We start from the raw sequence: 21,981 nt of genomic DNA, 5'->3' as shown, positions 1-21,981 counted from the left end.
GAAAAAAGGAGCAGTTCAGGACCTGCAAATGAGCAAAAACGGGCCAAAAGTGCACATTCAAAAATTCATAACTCTCTTTCTGTACATCTGAGCATATGGCTCGCGCTGACTTTTTTGTAGTGCTCGAGGTCCTACATAAGGCTACAAATTTTTGTAGCTTTAGGTCAAACGGGCCGGGAGTGAGAGGCTATTTTCCACTCATAAGGCCATTTTGGGGCCATTTACAGCCACTTTTTTCGTTTTGGCGAGTCATCTGACTTTGAGGTGGCGTGCAGACTACGCCCAATATCGAAAAGTCGTAAAATTTTAAAACCTTAATATTCCATGTCTTAATGATATTCTGACCAGTTTTCATTTGTTTTACTCAAATAGACTGAGCACAGTACATGAAAGTGTAAAAAATGACATTTTAATCAACCACTAGGCGGCGCTTGTAGGTATTTAAAAAACCTTTTTTTAAAGGTGTTAAAGACATAAGTTTCCATGTGTCTATGAAGTTTTAGATTTTTTTAAGCTAGTACATCAAAGTTATTAAGGTTTATGTCACTCTTGGCGAAGGAAAAATTGAACACATAATTTGAAGCCACGCCCCTATCATATATGTCAGCGGATCTGCACCAAATTTTGCCCAGTTGTGCCCCTATGTGTGAATATTGACCACAGCAAATTTGAAGGCGATTGAGTAAAGCGTTTAGGAGAAACAAAGAGCAGTTTGGGACCTGCAAACGTACAAAAATGGGCCAAAAATGCACATTCAAAAATTCATAACTCTTTTTCTGTACATCTGAGCACATGGCTCGCGCTGACTTTTTTGTAGGTCTCTAGGTCCTACATATGCCTAAAAATTTTCGTAGCTCTAGGTCAAACGGGCCGGGACCAGGTGCACTTTTTCAACCTTAGGTGGCGCTGCAGAGCCATTTTTTTTGCATTGTTTTGGGAAACACAAAATTATCCAATTTTTCACCGGGCCTGACAAATGTGCAAATTTTGGTGACTTTTCGTGCATGTTTAGGCCCTCAAAATTGGAAAAGCGCTGCACAGTAAAAAAAAAAAATAATAATAATAATAATAATAATAATAATCTGGAGAAAAACAAGAGGGCTCTCGCAGCGGTAGCTGCTCGGGCCCTAATAATAATAATAATAATAATAATCTGGAGAAAAACAAGAGGGCTCTCGCAGCGGTAGCTGCTCGGGCCCTAATAATAATAATAATAATAATAATAATAATCTGGAGAAAAACAAGAGGGCTCTCGCAGCGGTAGCTGCTCGGGCCCTAATAATAATAATAATAATAATAATCCGGAGAAAAACAAGAGGGCTCTCGCAGCGGTAGCTGCTCGGGCCCTAACAAGAACAACTAGGTGCTATATCACTAATCCGACCGGTTAAGGAGGCATGACTACTTTCCTTAATCAACACCACCTCAGCAGAAATCTTATCACTTGGGGATTCAGCATTAGGTATTGAAAGAGTTTGTGGATTGCAGTGACATAGACTAAGTATGCTATGTGTGTTGTAGCAGTCCACCCTAGTGCCAGTTAACTCTAGCCTTAACGACTCCACACCCGTTTTAGCAGGCTCGCTACTCGCCTGCGACCCGACATGTTCTAATGTGAGAAGTCATGGAAGGCTCAAACAGTAATCATGTTTCTAGAAAGAGTGATGGCACCTTCCCAGTTAGGGTGAAGGCCATGCATCTTTAGCAGGTCAGGCTGGCCCCAGAAAGAAGGCCAATTATCTACAAACTGGAAACCCTGCTTTCTACAGAAACTAGCCATCCACCGGTTAAGTGAGAATAATCTGCTAAACCTCTCATCATTGCCTCTCGCAGGCAGAGGGCCAGAGATAATAACTAGATGCCGACTCATCTTTCAAGCGAGATTACAAGTCCTAGTTATGTTCTTTTTTGTAATCTCAGACTGCCTCATTCTAGTATCGTTGGAGCCGACATGTATCACTATGTCCGAGTAACTAGTGTTGTTTGCACTAAGCTGGTCTCTAGGCCTCTTGCGTGTCAGCTCCCTAAGATTAGCTTCAATGTCGGTTGCTCTGGCCCCAGGAATACACATTACAGTGGCTGGCGTTTTAAGCTTAAAGTCCCCTATAACTAATGTACGGGAGCCAGTAGACTGAGATGGAGTGTGCCTAGCAAGGGGGCTAAAAAGATTATGGGTCAGAACAGGCTCACCGCGGCTAGCAGGCTTCTTAGGGATAATGCTAGCCGGACTAGCGGATAGGCTATGACCCGCACTAGCCGACGCTAGCAACATTGCGGGAGGGCTACGGCCCGCACTGTCACGGTCAGATGTGTCAGTGTGATCTACGATTATTAAACTATTTTGCTCTTGCTAACGGACACGGCCCTTTAGGAGAGAAAGCCTCTCCTTGGAAATAATGCAGGTATTGCAAGTATCTGATGCGGTGGAGGTGCACAAAGCCACGCTTACCTTAGTACAGCCGAGCGAATACATACACTAGCAGAGCTGCACAAAAACGAGGACGAACGGAGCTAGGAGCTGTTCAGAGAATCGGCGAATCACTAGTTAATGAAGAATGGAAACAGTCCTCAAATATAAAGAAATACACCGGACACAGGTCTGACGGGTGGTGGTAGAATAAAAAAATAGAAAAAGAAAAAAGTAAAATATCGTTCGTCTCTCCTGCTAAGGCTAAAACATTAAATGTTTTAAATTGAGGAAAAAATAAACCTGTAATTTTAATACAGTGACACTAATATTTCTGCTCATGGTTGTCACATTAAGTATGTAACATTAAGCCCATACCTATTGGACTGCCCTCCTTTGGTCATGGATGGGATCCTCCCCCAAGTGGAGAGCGTGCAGTATCTTGAGGTCTTTATTCTGAATGAGGGGAGGATGGAGTGGCAGCTTGACAGGCAAATTGGCCCACCTTCTTCAGTAATGTGGGCTGTATCATTCTGCTTTGGGAAAGAGGGGGCTGAACCAGAAAACGAAGCTCTCAAGTTACCAATTGATTTGGTTTGTACCCTCACCTATGATCACAAGCTGTCCGCCATTACCCTCAAGATCCTAGAAAAAAGGGGCCAAAATGAGTTTCCTCCCCAGAGTGTTCATGCTCCCCCATAGAGATAAGGTGAGAAGGTTGGGCATCCAAGAAGGGACTGAGTCAAGCTGCTGCTCCCCCAGATTGAGAGGAGCCACCTGACGTGGCTTGGTCATTTTGTTAGGTTGCCTTCTGGGCACCTATCTGGTGAGTTTTTGGGGCAAGTCCCACTAGGAGGAGATCCTGGAAATGTCACAGGATACAGTGGCTAGACAGTCTCCTGGCTGACTTGAGAACCCCTTGGAATTCCCCTAGAAAAGATGGACAAAAGTGACTGGGGAGTCGCAAGTCTGGGTTTCACTCCCCAAGCTGTTGACCCCGAACACATGGTGGGTAAGTGGATGGATGGATAGACGAATGGATGGAGATTGTCTAAGTACACAAGCACTCGGGAAGTATAACAGTGTTGTGCGGGTTTTTCTAGTGACCTTGTTTATCATATCTTAAACAATATATTGAGGATCACATTGCTTAATAATGACATAGAATGAATACCAATTAAATGGATCAGACAGTACCGATGGAAAGGGATAAAAAAAACAATGTATCTTGATTTCATACTGATTCCGGGCAGCAATATCTGATGCATGCCAGAGCATTACTGTGTATTGATAAATATCAGTTAATCTGAGCCATCCCTAATTTCTGTCAAGATCACTGTTTCTCGGTAGTAAGAGCCTAATTGAATACTGCATTCAGTTTGAATACACTTTGTGGCGGCAGACCTGTTTTAGAACTTACATTTAGTTCATAATGTAAAAAAAAAATGTGTCTCATTTTGTGATTTCTGCAAAAGCCCTGCTAATGTATTTCTCAGTTAGTACAGAGATGTGTATGATACATGACATTCTGCAGTTGTAATCCTTTTACCATGTTTTTTTTTTTTTACAGATTAAATGTATCATACTGCAGTTGCTGAGAGGGTTGAATTATCTCCACCATAACTTCATAATTCACAGGTCAATAATATGAATAACTTGTTTCTTTAAAAAAAATCAAAAGCCTGTTTTGTTTCTGACCCCTAGTCAGAGCCTTGGATCTAGTTGTTTCTCGGTTAATGTTGACAAGACAAACACACTAGCTGTCTTGCTCACGCTCTCTCTCGCCCTCTCTCTTTTTTGGTTGCACAATTCTAGCTTGTATCTTGTTCACAATTACACCTTATAGTTTTCAAAAGCTGAAAACTTCTTTTGTTCGAGAGAGTGGGTCTAGTTTTCACTTTGTTGAGCAACACTTAAGGAGGCTAGACGGCTCACAGCGTGTCTCTAGAGATAGCATATGATAACATCTTAGCCATGTTACCCTCACAGGAATAAAATCATAATGATATTAAAGCTCACGAATCAGGAAATGGACAATGTAATTGGATGCTGCATCAGAAGAGGACTCGGGTATGACACACTGTGCAAATGCCTGTCAAGGCAGACAATGCGGGAGGGAGAAAAAAACTTTTTGGTTTGACAGATTTTAATTAACCATGACTTTTAAAACCACTATATATTGCCAATTCAGTTGTCAGCCCATACCGAAGCTGTAGAATTGAAATACTTTTTTTTTTTTAACAATTTCTATTCTATTTCATTCTATTCTGTTCATTTATGTTGTACCCCTCTGTTGTATTGTCAGGGACCTAAAGGTGTCTAATCTGCTGATGACAGACAAAGGCTGTGTTAAAATAGGTGAGTCAGCATACTTCCATCTCACAAAATCAGCTCAATGACTCCTAAGGTCTTCTTCATGCCAATCTTGCTGCTGATCCGTTGGGCTTAAAATTAGCAAATTGGGTCAAAAAGAGCCATATTTTACCATTCATTTCTTCAAATGGAAAACCAAAAATATCACCACACCTGGGAATGTAAGTGCATGCTGTACTGTACCTCTTCTGTGTGGCTACTTCTATTGAATATTTTGCTCCTTAAATAGAATTTAAAAATGTATTTTGTTGTTTTTTTTATGGGGTGAAAATTAATTATAAACACAGACCACGAAATAACAGAACTCCACTCAAAAATAAATGACCAAATGTGATCATTTTTTGATATAAGTTTGGTATAATTTTTAAATTTAAATTTAAAAATTTTAAGATAGCATTCTCCCGATTGTTTTTTTTTTTTTCAATAAAACAAAGTGATATTAGACCTACTGAAGACACATTTGACATGTTCAAAAGCGATGTGTGATGTCCTGTTCACTGTGAGAAAACCTGGTTTGAGTTGAAGATCATGGCTCCTCCAGCAAGACAATGACCCAAAACACACATTCAAAGCACGCAGGAACAATTTAAAAGAAAAAAAAGTGACTGTGTTACAATGCCCACCAATGAGTCCTTCTCTCAACCCTATTGAAAATATTTATTGTCAGCTGAAGTCTGCAGTTTGGAGAAAAGCAGCTGCAAACACATGAATAAGCTTGAAGAATTTGCAAAGAAAAAGTGGGAAAAGATACTAGCTGAGAAGTACAGGAAGATTATATATGGCTGCACAAGACATTTGGAAGCTAACATCGCTGCCAGAGGGTGTGCAACCAAATATTAAAGAGGGGTGATATTATTGTTGCATATGCCATGTTTTCTGATTTGTTCTTTGAAATGACAAAATACTCAGGTTTTATTTCCAAAGCACATTAAAAAATACCAGCGGTGGGCCGTCTGGGCCAGCAATGCCTTCTCTGCTGGCCTAACATGACCTGACATCATTATCATAAATAAAATAGACTATAATAACCATAATAAAAGTCAATTTAATCTTAAATTTATTTTTTACTATACATATATATATATATATATATATATATATATATATATATATATATATATATATATATATATATATATATATATATATAAAATATGCATACAGTATATACACGCACACACACAATTATTCTCCATATTCTATTCTTTTCATGTCATATTATATCCATTTGGTTAATGCTCATTCCTATGTTGTAGTTTTAGTTTAGAGTTTTTAGCCAATTACAATCTAACTAACTTGTATCGCCACACTGTATGAAATTTACCTGCAATCAGACCCATTTGAGGGCATTCGCAAGCTAGAGTTGCGGCACTTGCGGGCTTCTGTGCAGTGTGCAAAAACATATGTGAATGGGCCCATATAGTTAATGGGACAGTTGCAATTGCCAATCGAGTCATAAGGTGGCAATCTAGAAGCCTCACTTGAGCGTGACGTGATTGGATGTTTACTGCAGGGAGGCAGTACTATGTTGATTAACCGTTGAAAAATTGAAGTTGTTCAATTATTTAAAAAAAAAAAAAACCTTGTTGCTCAACTAAGCTATACAGTGTTGCTTGGGTGATCTGCACTAAAGGCGTTACGTACAGTGAAGCCAGACCCGTGGACATTTCGCAGAAAAATCAAATGTACTCGCTTTTTTTAAAACCCACAATGGCTGAAGAAGAGCAAAACAGAAATTCGACAGACATGACTTTCAGCATTGGCATCCATGTCAATAGAAAAGGATTTATTATTGGAAATGAAATGCACTGACAAACTCTACAAGCAAGTCATTGAAGTCTTCCTGTGGAAAGAAACAATAAAAAAAAAAAAAAACGTAAAAAATCTTGTTAAAGCTTGCCTGCTCATGGTGGACTTCATAAAACTCATTTTAAATTATTTTAAGTTTTGGCAATATCACGTATCACGATGAGTTGTAATTGCTGATGCGGGTTTATTGGTGTTTAAATGCTCCAGAAAATGTCCTGTGTAGCCCAGCAATGCGTACTGCACGTGTGCTTCTGAGGGGTATATATTCGAGTGGAATCGCGGAAGGCGAAAGTGAAAAAAGCATGGACCACCACTGAAAAAGACAATGGTCAACCAAAGCGCTATACAGTAAAATAATCTTGTAAATAAAACATAAAACACTTACAACAAGCGAACAAGCAGAAACACAGATAAAACAGCAGTGCAACAGTAATCTCAATGTTCCAACCATCTTAAAAGCAAGCGAAAAAAAAACTTGGTTTGGGCGGATCTGACAGAGAGAGACAAACTATTCCAGAGCCTTGGGGCAGCCGCTTCAAAGGCTCGGTTGCCCTGATTGTTGAGGCTGGTTTTGGGGGGAGCCAGCAGCAACTAGTTAGAAGACCATTGGGCTTGAACCTGGGTGTGATAGTGCTAGGGTTTGGCTCACTAAGTAGTTTAAAATTTATTCTAAAGGAGACATTGGAGAGAGGCCAGTAATTGAGTCATTTGCTCATGTTTCTTGGTGTGAGTTATGAGATGAACAGCTGCATTTTGGACCAGCTGTAGCTGTCTAATGGATGACTGCTCAAGGCCAACGAGCTGGGAATTACTGACGATGTCTTGCTAATGGCTTTGATGTTCCCTTCCCAATCCCTTCCCTTTGCAGATTCAAAAGTTGATAACTCTGGTTCTGTACATCCTAGCATATGGCGTGCTATGATGGCTTTGTAGTTCTTGGGGTCCTACATATGCCAACAAAAATGCGTAGCTCTAGGTCAAACGGGTCGGAACGCTGCAGTTTTAGGATCATCTGTTTTCAATTACAGCAACTTTTACCAAATTGGGGAAACATCCGAATTTGAGATAGCGTACAGACCACCCCCTATATCACAACGTCATAAAATTTAGTAAGCTTCATCCTCCATGTCTCGATGCTATTCTGACAAATTTTCAGTTCATTTACGGGCTTAGCACAATACATGAAAGTGTAAAAAATGAGATTTTTGTCTGTAAATAGGTGGCACTATAATAAATTTGAAAATTTATCATGCAGATGTTTTAAAGCAGTGACAAATAACTTTTCTGTAAAGTTTCAGATGTTTCGAAGTTTGCACGTTGGAGTTAAGGTGTTTGTCGCTCATGGTGAAGGAAATTTTAAACATATTTTGAAGCCCCTCCCCTATCATATATGTTGGCCGATCTTCACGAGATTTCGTCCAGCTGTGGCCCTATGTCTGATAATAGAGCACGTCGAGCTTGAAGTCCATTGGGTCAACCGTTAAAGAGAAATTAAGAGGAGGGCCTCAACATGCACGAAAAGTAACCAAAATTTGCACACTCGTCGGACCTGCTGTAAAATTTGATATTTTGTTTTTTTTCCACACATAAAATATAAATAAATATTTTTAGCTCCACCAAGAGTCAAAAAATTCTACTGGGTCGGCTCCCCTTTCACCTAGAGATAAGACATTTTTTAGTCATATGTAGGACCTCAAGACCTACAAATAAAATATGAGCGCCATATGCTAGGATGTATAGAACCAGAGTTATGATTTTTTTAATGTGCCTTTTTTGGATGCTTGCAGGTACCAAACTCCTCTTAATATCTCCTTAAACAGTTGCCCCGATGGACTTCAAATTTGATGTGCTCTATTATCAGACATAGGGCCACAACTGGGCGAAATTTCATGAAGATTGGCCAACATATATGATGGAATCGGGGCTTCAAGATAAACAAAAATATAGCTACATTTTTATTGTTATGTACTTTGTTGAACCTGTCGAAGTAATATCACAGAAATTGTTTCTGACAGGCCCTCAAACACACCTAATTTCCTCCACCAAATATTGCGATGTTTTGATAATGGCCGTGGCCTATACAATAGTGCTCTTTACGACGATTTATCGTTACAGTAAATGCTGCTTTAGTTTGACCCAGATGATCTCATCTTGTCACGACTTCATCCGTTGAATGAAAGTCCATTTCTACAAACATCAACAAACTTACACTCCGTTGTCGTGCAAGAACAGGGGTCGCCAACCCAAAATGTTGAAAGAGCCACATTGGACCAAAAGAAAACAGAAAACAAATATGTCTGGAGCCGCAAAAAATTAAAATTAAAAGCCTTATATAAGCCTTATAATGAAGGCAACACATGTTGCATGTATCTTTAGTAGCTATATTAGCCTACTATTAACTACAAATACATAATGAACCTTCATGATCAAATGTTTATTTTTACTGCAGTGCATCCTGTTGATAATGATGCATCACGTGACTACCCTGTTGTCCGATGCCACCTCAAAGTTTAACTTCATTTCAAAATTAAGGAATTATGTTTCATTGCTTTGATGAAGTTAAAGAAATGAAATAAAGAAATCAGATTTTTGATGTTTTTATTTTAAGGATTCGAATAAACAACAAAATGGAATGTGCATAACATGCCCCTTATCTGGGCAACGCAGTGCAATAAAACGCAGCCTGCAAAGACAGTATAAAACTAAAACATCAGCCTTTTGAAAAGGTAAAGTACATAAAATCAAATCAAATACAATTCAGGTTTGATGTCTGTGCAAATGCCAACAAGTCAGTGCAAGGATAAACGAAAAAGCATCCTCTTTTGACATGTAACCAACGCAGCTATCATCGGACCTGAGCAACAAAAAAGAGTACCCCTAAGTGGCATTCCAAATATATACAGACAAAAATCAGATATCACTTTATAAAAACAGGCACTTTGTGACTAAATATGTGCCTATGCTGGCATATTTAAGGGATTGTGTTCTTACCTATTTAATGTGACTTCTGTTTTCGGACGTAACTGGTCAGTTTCTCAACATCGGGCTTGTAAGATGTAACTTTGATCTTGACACAAGACTACAAGCTAAGTAATGCAATTGCACATTTTCTCTCATGTCCAACTGGGTACTCGGCTGCAAATGTGGCATGCCTTCCTTGAAAATGCCTTTCCACATTGCTCTTTTTGTTATTTGACAACTTCTCTACAGAGCAAACATTCAGGCAATCCTTCCACATTGGCAACAAACGCAAATGATTCGGTCCAAGAAACGTTCATTCCTCTGTTCTCAGTCATTTTTCTCTTTTTGCCTTCGGCCCATGGCCGCCGGTTTGATTACAATGGCCACTTGCCTAGCATCCCGCCCTGCTAATAGAAACGCGTGTCGCAGGCTATCATATAATTCTTCGTTGACAGAAATGTTGAAATGTAATATTTATTCTAAACATTTTTACACCATTGGAAAACGTTTAGAATGTTTCTGTCTTGTTTTTCCTCTGACAGAAACCATATTAAAACAAAAAAAATATTTCCCCCATCTTTTCCCATGTTCAAACATTTTTGAAAAAGCTCCAGGGAGCCACTAGGGCGGCGCTAAAGAGCCACATGCGGCTGGAGCTGTGGGTTGCCGACCCCCATGCTAGAATCACCTTGTGACTGAAAATAATATAATACAATTTTTCCAATTCCATTTACTTAGTTGCGCCCGCTGAACAAATGAAAGTTTGACCTTTTCTAAAACATTGACCTCTACTGTTCCCTGCAAATACCGTGATGCACTCAGACATACACACACTGCGAGGGCCCGTTATAGCTGCTTGCAGCTCTAGTTTTACTTTGAGGCTGTTGTTCAGGGTGGCTTGCCTTGGATTTTGATTACTTAACAAAAACGAGAATGTGTTTGTCCATCCATCCAACCAGTTCAAGGTGTCTCCTGCCTACTGCCCGAAGGAATCTGGGATAGGCACAAGCAAGCCTGCGACCCTTGTGTGGATATCAGCTTCTTTCGGGCAGTAGGCAGGGGACACGCTGAAATGGTTGCCAGCCGCCACCGAGCTGCACAAGATTGTGTTTGTGATTGATTTAAAAGATGATCAATGCAATTGAGACTTTTCTTCCTGAGGTTTTTTTTTTTGTTTGTTTCTACCATAAACTTACTTCCTCCTTATTTATCTACTGTTTTCAACGTACAATATGTATGTATGGAAGTATGTATGCTTGCATGCATGCACATATATGTATGTGTGTATGGAATTTTACCTTGAGGTCTGTTGTTTAGGGTGGGTTTTTTTTATGTTTGTTTACGTAAGAAAATGAGATTGTTTATGTTCTGTTTGTGCTGTAAATCTTGCATTCTTTTATCTGTCTTCTCCATTACAGTAGTTGCTTTTAAATTCTCACCAACCTCCTGAGGAATTGAAACATGTTGTGAAACGTTATTTGACACAAACACCTTTCTGTTCTTTTGTGTTTAGCTGATTTTGGATTGGCTCGCAGGTATGGTGTCCCCCAGCAACCCATGACACCTAGGGTGGTTACTCTGTGGTAAGTGTCTTCTGAATGAAAAACTAATGTATGTGAAGAAATAACCTCCTTCAATCTCCTCCTCAGTTGCCCATCTAAAGGCAGTTTCCCATGAGCTAATTTCTTGGACATCAATTTCCATTAGATTTTTTTTGGGGGGTGGATTGGTTACACTGCTAATAAGTGTTTCAGCAATAAATCAAAAATAACTAGAAAATTTGTAATTCCTGAAGAAATTGCGTGTGAAGGCGAAAACGCTGAAGAGAGAGGCGTTGAATGGTGAAATGTTAAGTGGCCTGAATCTGTGAAGAATTCTGAATATTAGAAAGTTGGAACGGTTTGAATAGGCCAAATAATCTAGAATTTTCAAGGGAAAAACTGAAAAAAGTAGAATTGTTGGGAAATTTTGAAATTGTGGGAAGAGAAAAATGGATACACCCATGGAATGGCGGGAATTGGGGAAGAGATTAAAGTTGGTGTGGTGTAAATTGGATGATAGTGGCAAAGAAAGGAGGTTGAAAAGTTTTGGTGAGAACAGTGTGAATGAATGAGGAATTATAGGTAATAATATTAAAACAGTTATGAATTAGAATGTGTGAATATTAGTAATGATGAAAATGTGAAAGGAATTAATTTAATGATGTATATGTAAAACGGGGAAGCTTCAAATGTGAAATGTCAAATATGCCACTGAAAATTAATTATGAATTATTATAGGTGAAAAATACGGAATTATGGGAAAATATAAATATTTATTAATTGTTGGAACGATGGAAATGGTCCCTAAGGCGAAATGAATGAGTTGAATGTTGTGAATGTGTAAATGGAAAGGTTCAAAATGTGAAATGTTAATTCTCCCATTGGATATGAATCTTGGAATATTGAAGTGAAAATATGGAATTTGGGGAAATATTAAAATATATGAATTATTGGAATGATGGGAATGATTCATGAGGGGAAATGTAAGTGTTAAATATTATGAATTTGAAATGGGAACTTTCAAATGTAAAATGTTAAATCTCCCATTGGGAATGAATGGGGAATCCTCCCATTGAAAACGAATTGTGAAATATTAAATGGTGTAAAATATGGAATTATGGGAAATGGGAATGAATGAGCTAAATATTGAAAATATGAAATGTGAAAGCTGTAAATATGAAATGTAAAATTACCCAATTGTCACTCCTTCTCACTGGATCAACCACGCCACAAGTTTTCATATGTACAGCTGACGTTTAATTATTCGTCACCGTCAAACTATAAACAATAAATAGAAATACAAATACGATATAATTGTTTACATTATTATACAAATGAAACCAAAAAGTGCATTCTTGCAACCTCGATGGCTGCCTTCCAACTCCAAGGGGAATGAAATCCAAATGTCCAAATTCTTCAATAGGCTGATGAAAACAAGTCATTTTGTCGCTTCAGCCGACGCTTGTCGTTTCCACGTCACAGCAGCACATGCCAAATAAACCCGGAAGTGCCACAACTAAATTGTCCCCATGGCAACAAATAAAATACGAACATCACAGGAAACAAATTGAATAACATATTTACAGTAATTATCAATTTTTAGATTATAAACTTGACAACATTTTTAACAAATTAACTGACAAACTATTTTTGGCAGTTAAACCAATGTTAAGTCAATGGGATTTTTGGCGTGGAAAAGAGGGAATTGTGGGAAATCTCTAAATATTTCGAATGAGAAAAATGGAAGCGTACGATTAATTGGAATAATATGAAATTGGAACGTGTGAATCGGATGAACTGGGAATGAGTTGAAACGCGCTGAAAAACTGTACCAAAAAAAGAGGAATAACGTGTGAAAGTTTTCGCCTTCGCACAATAAAAAGGATACCTGAAATATTTGATAACTACGATTCGCTGAAATAGATCTACTCATTGAAAAAGTTGAAACATTCCATCGTTATCGATAATAAACAAAAGTACCCCCAATTAGGGAAAAAGATAAATAATTCCAAGTTACTCCCCACTTTCTTCAATCTTGCCAAATCTGTAAAGTCCTGATAAAAGGTAGTACAAATTCATTTACAAAAAGGAAAAATTACTGTAAAGAAATGCTTTCTATTGAGTGAAATAACAGCCTCATCAATTTGTGAATTCCGCAAACTCCAAGCTACTACTGCTGGGCTCTTGTGAAGAAATAAATGCTAAAAGTGACTCTTCCTTCTTTGAGTTGAGATATTCCTTCTCGGTTTATAGTAAAATGTAAAATTTGATTAATTACAGAAGAGCTCTAATCACCCTTTGTAAAAAACTTTCACAAAATTTAAAAAACCAAAATTCGCTTTTATTCTGCAACCTCAATTTCAATGAAGTTGTGACATTGTGTAAAATGGAAATACAGTGGGCCCCCGGGTTACGAACTTAATCCGTTCAGCGGCTACGCTCGTATCTCGAATTGCTCGTATAGCGGGCAATCCAAACCCATGTTAATTCGTGAATGCGTTCAACACGCCGAAGCCTTAGGTAAAAACGACACACTGTATACATATATTAAAATTGAGTGACATAATCTGCTGTACACTTGCATTATATAACAAATACAATGGATAAATAGCTTTTACCTTTGAAACGACGAGACTTGAGCTGGGTGTAAGGAGAGGGGGGCAGAGTCCAACGCTCAAAGTTAACACGGAGATAGATATGCTATTGGTCTTACAGTGTTACAGTAACTCTTTCAGTCAGGGTGCAAATCACGCAGATACTAAAACATCATCCTCTTATTTCTTTCTTTACCGCTGCTAGTAATTTTAGAAGCTATGTCTAACAGACAAAGTTTGCAAAGTCTTCACAACATTCCGTTTTTCACTAATTTTCTCTCTTTCCTTCCATCCTGTCCCATCAAGCTAGATAAAGGCGTTCGGCCAATAGCATATCGGCATTTCTGTGATTGACGTGTGACGCCGGCCAATAGCATCTCCGTGAGTGAGACCGGGTGACCTTAATCGACCAATAGCATATTCGCATCTCCGTGACTGACTGATAATTATTCACACTTTTTTTTTAAACGGTTGGAATGTATTGACAATTAATTAAAAAAAAAACACACATTTAAACCAATGACAATTCTTTGTCCTGCAATCGGCACATTTAATTTCATGTCAGCTGTTTTTCCCTTTAGCTGTACAAACACTACACTTAAATGGTAATATATTTAGACACCGTGAGTGAGACAGTCAGTGTGACGTTGTAAGACCAATAGCGTTCACGTTACTGCCACAAGTATCTACTAATGATTGATGATGTCGCTACTGTTGATTTTAGTGACGCAATTAAACGAGAACACATCTACATACTCAATGGCCGGCATGTCGAATTGCTCGTAAGGCGAGAGGTTTGTTCGTAAGCGGAGGACAAAAATCTCCCTGATCCACGCTCGTAAGGCGAATTGTTCGTAAATCAGGGTGCTCGTAAGCCGGGGGCCGACTGTAATAGTACAATGAATTGCAAATAATTTTCAACCTGTATTCAAATGAATAGACTACAAAAAGCAAGGCATTGTTTTAAATGATAAACTTGAAATTTGACATTTTAAAACTTGAAATTTGAAAATGGATCTCTCAAATATGTTTCATAAAGCTGAGATGGAGGAACGAGCAAAGTTGATGAATGCTCAAAGAACACCCTTTGGAGCAAGGCAATCAGGTTAATAGGAAACAAATAAATGTCATGACATTGTATAAAAGGACCATCCCCAAAAGGTTAAGTTTTTCGCAACCAAAGATGGGTTGTGGATCACCACTTTTTGAGAAACTGTATGAAAAAATTGACCAACAGTTTAAGAACAATGTTTCTCAATGTGACTGTCATTTATTTATTATCATTGTCACCGCTATCAAAAATGTGAACAATTTTTGGACATGCTCGAGTGCTTGAAAGTGTTGATTGTCATGGGCACAGTGTGGAAACACGTTTCTCCGTCCATTGAGTTTCTTTGCCCTTCATACAAATGTTGTAAGAATAAGTATCACTTTAAGACAAAAAAGCAAGGTATAACACAGGGGTTGTCAAACTAATATTCCAAAGACCACCATTGCAAATGTTTGCGGAAACAAAACAAAAAAATTGTTCATTTGAAAAAAGTTAAAAAAAAAAAAAAGTTTTATTCGGTTTTAAACCCCAGCTGTGCTTTGTAGTGAGGTGCCGCCTTAGATTTGCTGGCTTCATCGCCTTGTTAGCAGGCACTTGTTCGACGCAAAACACATTTGGTCATCCATCGTTGTTTTCAATAAAAACAAATTCAATGTAGTCCTCTTTGTAAAAAAAATAGCTAGAGCATTGAATGTGTCAATAAGGCATAGCAACAGAATTTGTTGATGCATGCCCAGTTTTTGACAAGGTCAGTTCATCACTCAACACGACACATCATCATGTTTGGACAAAAAAAAAAGTCTGTTTTTGAGATGTCATAACAAAGGTACTTATGAATATTTTTTTATTTTCAACTGTTCAAAATATTCAGTGCCGTCAGAACTATCTATAGATGTCTAGAAAATAAAATGCATAGCCCATTTATGGACTATAAAAGCACAATTATGCCAGCCCCGGAGGAAGCCCTCTCAGCGCCCTGTGCAAAAATCTGTCAGGGCGCCCCCCCATCCCACCCCCCTGGGTAATTTGTAGTTTATTTAAAGTGGTCACTTACTGTTATAAAGGATAAAATAACAACAGAGAATCCGTCTGAAAAGGAAATAATAAATTTACTTCACATAACTGCAGCAAGTGACATTTTAATTAGGTTCATAGGCTGACATTGTGAGTGATTATAGGCTATAGTCATTTTCTTCATCTGCGACGCAGTTGGCTCAGCTCTCTCAGCCATTCTTCACTGGAACTCAACAGTCTGTCGAGGGTTACAATGGAATAAAAAATAAACCGTGTCTTCCGTATAGCCTAAGTCTACTGCAAGTAGTTAAGAAACGAAAAGCACAGTGCAATTGGACACACTTTGTTGGGAAACAAAACCATCAGCATTTAATTAATCAAAAACACATGCACTATAATATCAGGTTGACTGACTGATCTGAACTGGCGCGACTGGGGCTGTGCGGGTGTGGGTGTGCCCCTAGTGGCACGGCAGTGTGCGGTGGTGCCAAACCATTGTGCGACCCCAGTTGGCTGGCAAATGCACAGGTTGCCCAACACAATCGCCGGGCCTGAATTATGCTAATAGCAAAACTAACTAAGTTATATAGTATATAGCAAGGCCTTCTCTGCTGGCCTAATACAACCTGACATTAATCATAACTATAATAAACTCTTATAACTATAATAAAACTATAATAAAAGTCAATATAAGTCAAGTCATATATTTTATACATTAAATTATTCTCCATATTCTGTTCTTTTTGTGTCATATCCATATTGTTACGCTCCTCCTAAGTGCTGCAGTTTTACTGAAGAGTTTTTAGCCAATTAGAATTCAGCTGACGTGTGTCGCCCAGCAGACTTCATTTCTTCCTGCGCCCAGAGGCGCTGGGCATTCGCTTCTGTGCAGTGTGCAATGACATTGTGTACAGGACCACATTTATGTTAGATGTTGCTGTGGCCCACCCTGCTGGACCACTCGCAGCTTCCCATCCTGCCGTTGGTAGAGAACCGCTCCGAGGCCCTGCTCTGATGCATCGGTATGCAGAACGAATGGGAGGTCAAAGTCCGGATATGCCAGTACAGGGGGATGAGTCAACGCATCAATTAGTTCTTCAAGTACCTTTTGATGTCGTGCTGTCCATTCTATCGGTGCCCTGGATGACAACTGAGGGCCCCTGGCATTCTTTTGATGTGGATGTACTTGTTGAGCAGAAGACTTCACTTGGAGTAACTCATACAGTGATTTCGCTATCTTGGAGAAATTCTGTATGTAAGAGCGGTAGTATGAGAGGAATCCCAGAATCCTTCTCAGGTCACCTACAGTCTGTGGCGTCTTGGCCTTGAGTGCTAATACTGCATCCAGATCTTTTGGATCGACACGGACACCTTCAGCTGATACCAAGCGTCCAACATAGCGAACCTCTCTCTTGAACATTTCACATTTTTCGGGTCGAAGTTTGACACCACAAATCTGTAGGGCCTGAAGCACTTTGCGAACTACCTCCACATGATCTTCAAAAGACATCGAGTAGCAAAGAATGTCATCTAGATAGGGTAAGCAGCATTCATCTCGCAGCGAACTCAACATCTCCTCCATACTTCTTTGAAAGGCTGCTGGGGCATTTGACAGACCGAATGGGATTCTCACCCATTCAAAGAGTCCCCATGGTGTGACAAAGGCAGTGAGATGACGTGAACCTTCCGCCACAAAACCCTGATGGTAAGCTTTGCCCTGGTCGAGGATACTGAACCAAGAATTTCCTCCCAAGGTGTCAAGCAGATCCCTTATTCGAGGCAATGGGTGTCTATCAGGTACAGTTTTCAAGTTCAACAGACGGTAGTCAATGCAAAGGCGTAATGTGCCATCTTTCTTCCTCACACATACAACCGGTGCTGAGTAGGAGGACTTTGATTTGACAATCCATCCTTTCACAAGCAGGTCTTGGATGTATTCCTTTACTTCTCTTAGAAGGGGTTTTGGTATAGACGTATATGTCCTCTGCACTGGAATGTCATCTTTCAAGTTAATCACCATTTGAAGGTTTGGGATGCAGCCAATATCGTCCCCGTCCCTCGCAAAAGCTACGGATTCTTCATACAACATTTTCCTAGCAGTTTGTTGTTGGTCATTATTCAAGTGGTCCAGGTTAACTGGAGGCTGCCAAAATGATGGCGATGGCTTGGTAGGTTGGGAGGTGACCTCGTTGACGGATACAATGGGCTCTGCTTCGTCAAAAGAATTATTATCCAAAATCCTTTCAATCTGCTGTACGGTGCCCAGTGGCGTTTTACGCTGTAAGGTGATGTCGTGTTTTGTACTATTGCCAACTGCAATGGTGACATATGGCCTGGAAGTATCCCGTACTTCACATAAGCCTGCTCCCAAATCCAATTGCTCCAGTTGCTGACAGCCTTCATCTGCCTCAAACAACACGAGATTATCAAAGGTGTCCATATTTGGTGGGAGTGGGCATTTAACCAAAACAATTTGACCAGCTGGGATGGTCACGTCTTTTCCCCCTGTTCTCAGGCGTCCTTGTGGCGTTCTTGTCTTTGCAGCTTGGATGAAGTTCACGATCGCCTCTGCTTTCTCGTCAGTGTCACACATTGCATGGCGAAGCAGTTTTATTAGCACTGGCACCATTCGTTCAGGCTGGCCTTCAATAAGCTGTTCCAGTACATTGAATCCCACCAGTGGCCTTTCCATGGGCAAACTGCTGACTAAAAAGGGTACACTGATGGAAAGACTAGGGTCCTCATTTTCTGGAAGGTTTACCTTTATGGGTAGCCAACCATCAAAGGGGATCCGCTCTCCATTGACAGCAAACACTTTAAAGTCATCTAGCTCTTCAATAATTTCAGATAGCGGACGCAGGCTGAGGTCAGGCAGATATCGATCTTTCCAGGCACGGCTCAATATACTCACTTGCGCCCCCGAGTCAAGCAACGCAGTTACCGCCAAGCCATCCAAATTGCATTGTATATGAGCTTTCTTTCCAATTAGTTTAGCAACCACCCCACTTTTGGCGGATTGTAATTCCAAAGTGGGCTGTTTGGGAAATTTACTTTGGTTATTTTGTGTTGATGTTATTGACTTAATTTGAGGCTCATTTACTTCTCCGATCACTGGGTGCCTCATTGCAGTGACCGGCTCGCGTTTCCCTGTCCCTTTCGCCTCTGTGAGCAACCGACAGCTCGGTGGCCTTCATCACCACACAAGAAGCAGTGGTTACAGTCCAGCCGTTCAGCTTCAACGCATTTTGGACAACCATAAGGTCTCCCCTTCCTGCCACTAAATTTGCTTGGCGCATATTGGTTTGTCTTACCTGGTCGCGGCTGGCATTGCTGTTTCATGGCCTCAATGATGTTCGTGAGTTCATTTACTTTGGCCGTGAGCTCTTTAATTGAGTCGCTTTCCGGTTTAACCGCTGAGCTTTCCGGCTTTTGTTTCTGTTCTTGAACTGAACTGGGTTCAGACTGTGCGGCGTGTGCACTTGTTGCTGCTAATCGACGCGGTAACCCTATCCTTCTTTGTCTTTCACTTTCCTCACTTGTAATTTTCATTACCTGGCGCAGGATTGCCTCATCACTTACGTCGCTGTTCGACAAAAGTGATTTTAATTCTCGACGGATGTCGCTGTGTTTGTGACCTAGCCCTTGATACACTGTGTGTAAGAAGACGTCTTGAACAGTGGGTACATTGTATTTTATACCTGCATCAGACAACTTGGATGTGAATAGGACACGCTGTTTTAAACCTATTGCCCGGTACAGGAATTGTTGAGGTGTCTCATTGTCCTCTTGTTTAGCGCACATCAGCTCCTGGAATAATTCCGTACTGTTTTTTTCTCTTAGATGAGCCTGAAGGAACCCTTTTAGTTCCGTTATAGTGAGGTCATCTTTGTTAATTAGCATCTCTTTGAAAGTACCCGGTTTGATTATTCGCAGGACACCACGAACTATTTCGGCATCAGGAAAGCCTTCTCTCATCGCTTCTTCAATTTGTTTGCAGATGCTATTGTAACTTATGTCAGATGAGTGATCGCCAACCTGACCTCCTAGCACTTTGAACTCCCTCCTCTGAAGGTAGGAGAGGTCCTTTAAGGAAATAGTCCCCTCGCAACCTGGCTGGGTAACAGCCTTACTAGCTTGTGTTGGTGACGGTAGGGATGTTTCCATTGACTTTGAGGCAGGTACCAAGAGACTCCGTTTTAACTTGTTTGCAAGCTCCTCATAGTTAGTGAGAAGGTCTAATAGCTCTGGGTTTGCAAGATTGGTCATATCTTGGCTTACACTAGGTGTCACTAGACTATCTGTATTTACTGTTGTGGTGCTTTGGTATGAAATAGCGGTATTGCCATCTGAAGTGTGAATGTGACTTTGTGCTGTTGGTGTGGTTGTTGATTGGATTTCCATTTTTGAAGCATTATCAACATCATTTAGCAAAAACTGGACATGCCGATTTGCAACAACAGTATCAATTTTGTCCTTCAACATTAACAAGTCAACCATACCATTGTCTTCTGAATCAAGCAAGTTCTTACTGCACATGAATGAACTGATGTGGTCGAAGCAGGCTTCATGGTCTCCGTCGTGGAGTTCAGGCACATCCCGTTCTGACAGTGGACCCACGTCTTTGGCGATCAAAAAGAGTTCTTCCCCGGTCAAGGCAAGCAGGCTCTTCCTAATGTCCCACACTAGGCTTTTCCTCTCACTCCCCGACATGGCTGTAACTCTTTCTGGTTCCTTGCAACGGGCTCCCGAATTCAGCAACGGCTCAATCTTTGCTCCAACTCACGGCTCTCGGTTCGCATCAGCTCTGGTAGTGGTCCTTGGTGTCATGAGTCGATCAGCTCCAGACCAGTTGGTGGTGGCGCCGATCCCGGACGAGCCCCCAAGAATTGTTACTGGTCCAGCAGGGTGGGCCACAGCAACAATTAATTTATTTATTTACCTGTTAAGGCAGGAGTGACGGAGAAAGAACAACAACGTTAACTGCTTCCTTTCCAGATTCCGTCTCAGAGTTTATTAACCGCAACACATACACAAAACTTTACTTATAAACATTTCTGTCTTTTCATTTACATCAGTCCTTCTTTTGGTAACTCTGTCTTCATATCAATCACTGACCATTTCCCTTTACAAATTACTTCTTTCACAATATTCAGCAATAACATTACATTTACATATTATCTAAATATTCTTTTTACAAAAGTACACATGAATGACATCTACTGTCTTCTAATTTGGTATTTTACACCATCTACAGTATTCTCTGTGTTTAGTACAGTGGGCAGAAATGAAAAAGAACACTTTTGGTATGTTGCAACACCAACAGAAAAGAACACCTTACATTTAGTTTATCGGCGCGCCTCGAAGGAGGCCTCACGAAACAAAATGGACATCGCAGATGACGACGCTAGTACGACGGGAAACGAATATTCAATTAAGTGCCAATAAACAAAAAAAAAGTTGGTTCACCGCTACAATACTCGACAGAAATAACATATCACTGCGTAATAAAATAAAAGCGGTCATTATTTATCGTCCATTTACTGACCTGTTAAGGCAGGAGTGACGGAGAAAGAACAACAACGTTAACTGCTTCCTTTCCAGATTCCGTCTGAGAGGCGGCAGCAAAGTCGCGCTCTTTTCCGTCCCCCCCTGACCCGGAACCATTCAGCGCTACTTCCGGTCTTCTCTTTTCTCCAAAATAATACAACGTAAATCACAACAACATAAATATAGAAGCAGTCCGAATAACAACTATGACATGTATAACTATTTCAAAATTAGACTTTATAAATACAGTATATATGTGACAACACTAACCCCAGGGTGTCACATAGACAGTTGTAATAGCCAATCGGCAATTAAAAACACCTTCTGGAAACCTAAGTGGACGCTCACTGCAGGAAGGAGGTACTATTTTGATCCACTATGTTTAACGGTGGAAGTAGTTAAATAAAGAAAAAAAAACACTTTTTTTTTTTTTTTTTTAAACCCACAATGGCGAAAGAAGAGCAGAACGGAAATTGGACTGACATGACTTTCAGCATTCGCGTCCATGTCAATACAACAGGATTTATAATTGGAATTGAAATGCGAAGACAAACTCTACAAGCAAGTCATGAAAGTCTTTCTGAGGAAAGAAAGAAACATGGATTTTGTACTGAAATATCTTGGGGGCAGCCGTTTTGGATGAGTTAATATGTTTTTGTCATTTTATGTCATTCATATTAATTT

At 40.0% G+C, this 21,981-nt stretch overlaps 1 protein-coding gene across 2 annotated transcripts in view; it reads left to right on the top strand.

Moving 5' to 3' along the window:
- The window catches only part of cdk10 (cyclin dependent kinase 10), an 89,862-nt gene that overhangs the window by 20,766 nt on the left and 47,115 nt on the right, over positions 1-21,981 (top strand). For both annotated transcript variants that reach the window (XM_088417693.1, XM_088417695.1), the window contains exons 6-8: positions 3,978-4,045; positions 4,713-4,765; positions 11,064-11,133. In XM_088417693.1, coding sequence (XP_088273819.1) covers positions 3,978-4,045; positions 4,713-4,765; positions 11,064-11,133 — 191 coding nt within the window. The remainder of the gene's footprint in view (positions 1-3,977; positions 4,046-4,712; positions 4,766-11,063; positions 11,134-21,981) is intronic.

Source organism: Hippichthys cyanospilos, chromosome 6, assembly GCF_059441005.1.
Source record: "Hippichthys cyanospilos isolate Australia breed blue-spotted pipefish chromosome 6, RoL_Hcya_1.0, whole genome shotgun sequence".
NCBI classification, from domain to species: Eukaryota; Metazoa; Chordata; class Actinopteri; order Syngnathiformes; family Syngnathidae; genus Hippichthys; species Hippichthys cyanospilos.
The sequence above is the reverse complement of the archived record's forward strand: the minus strand, read 5'-3'. Positions and strand labels throughout refer to the sequence as shown.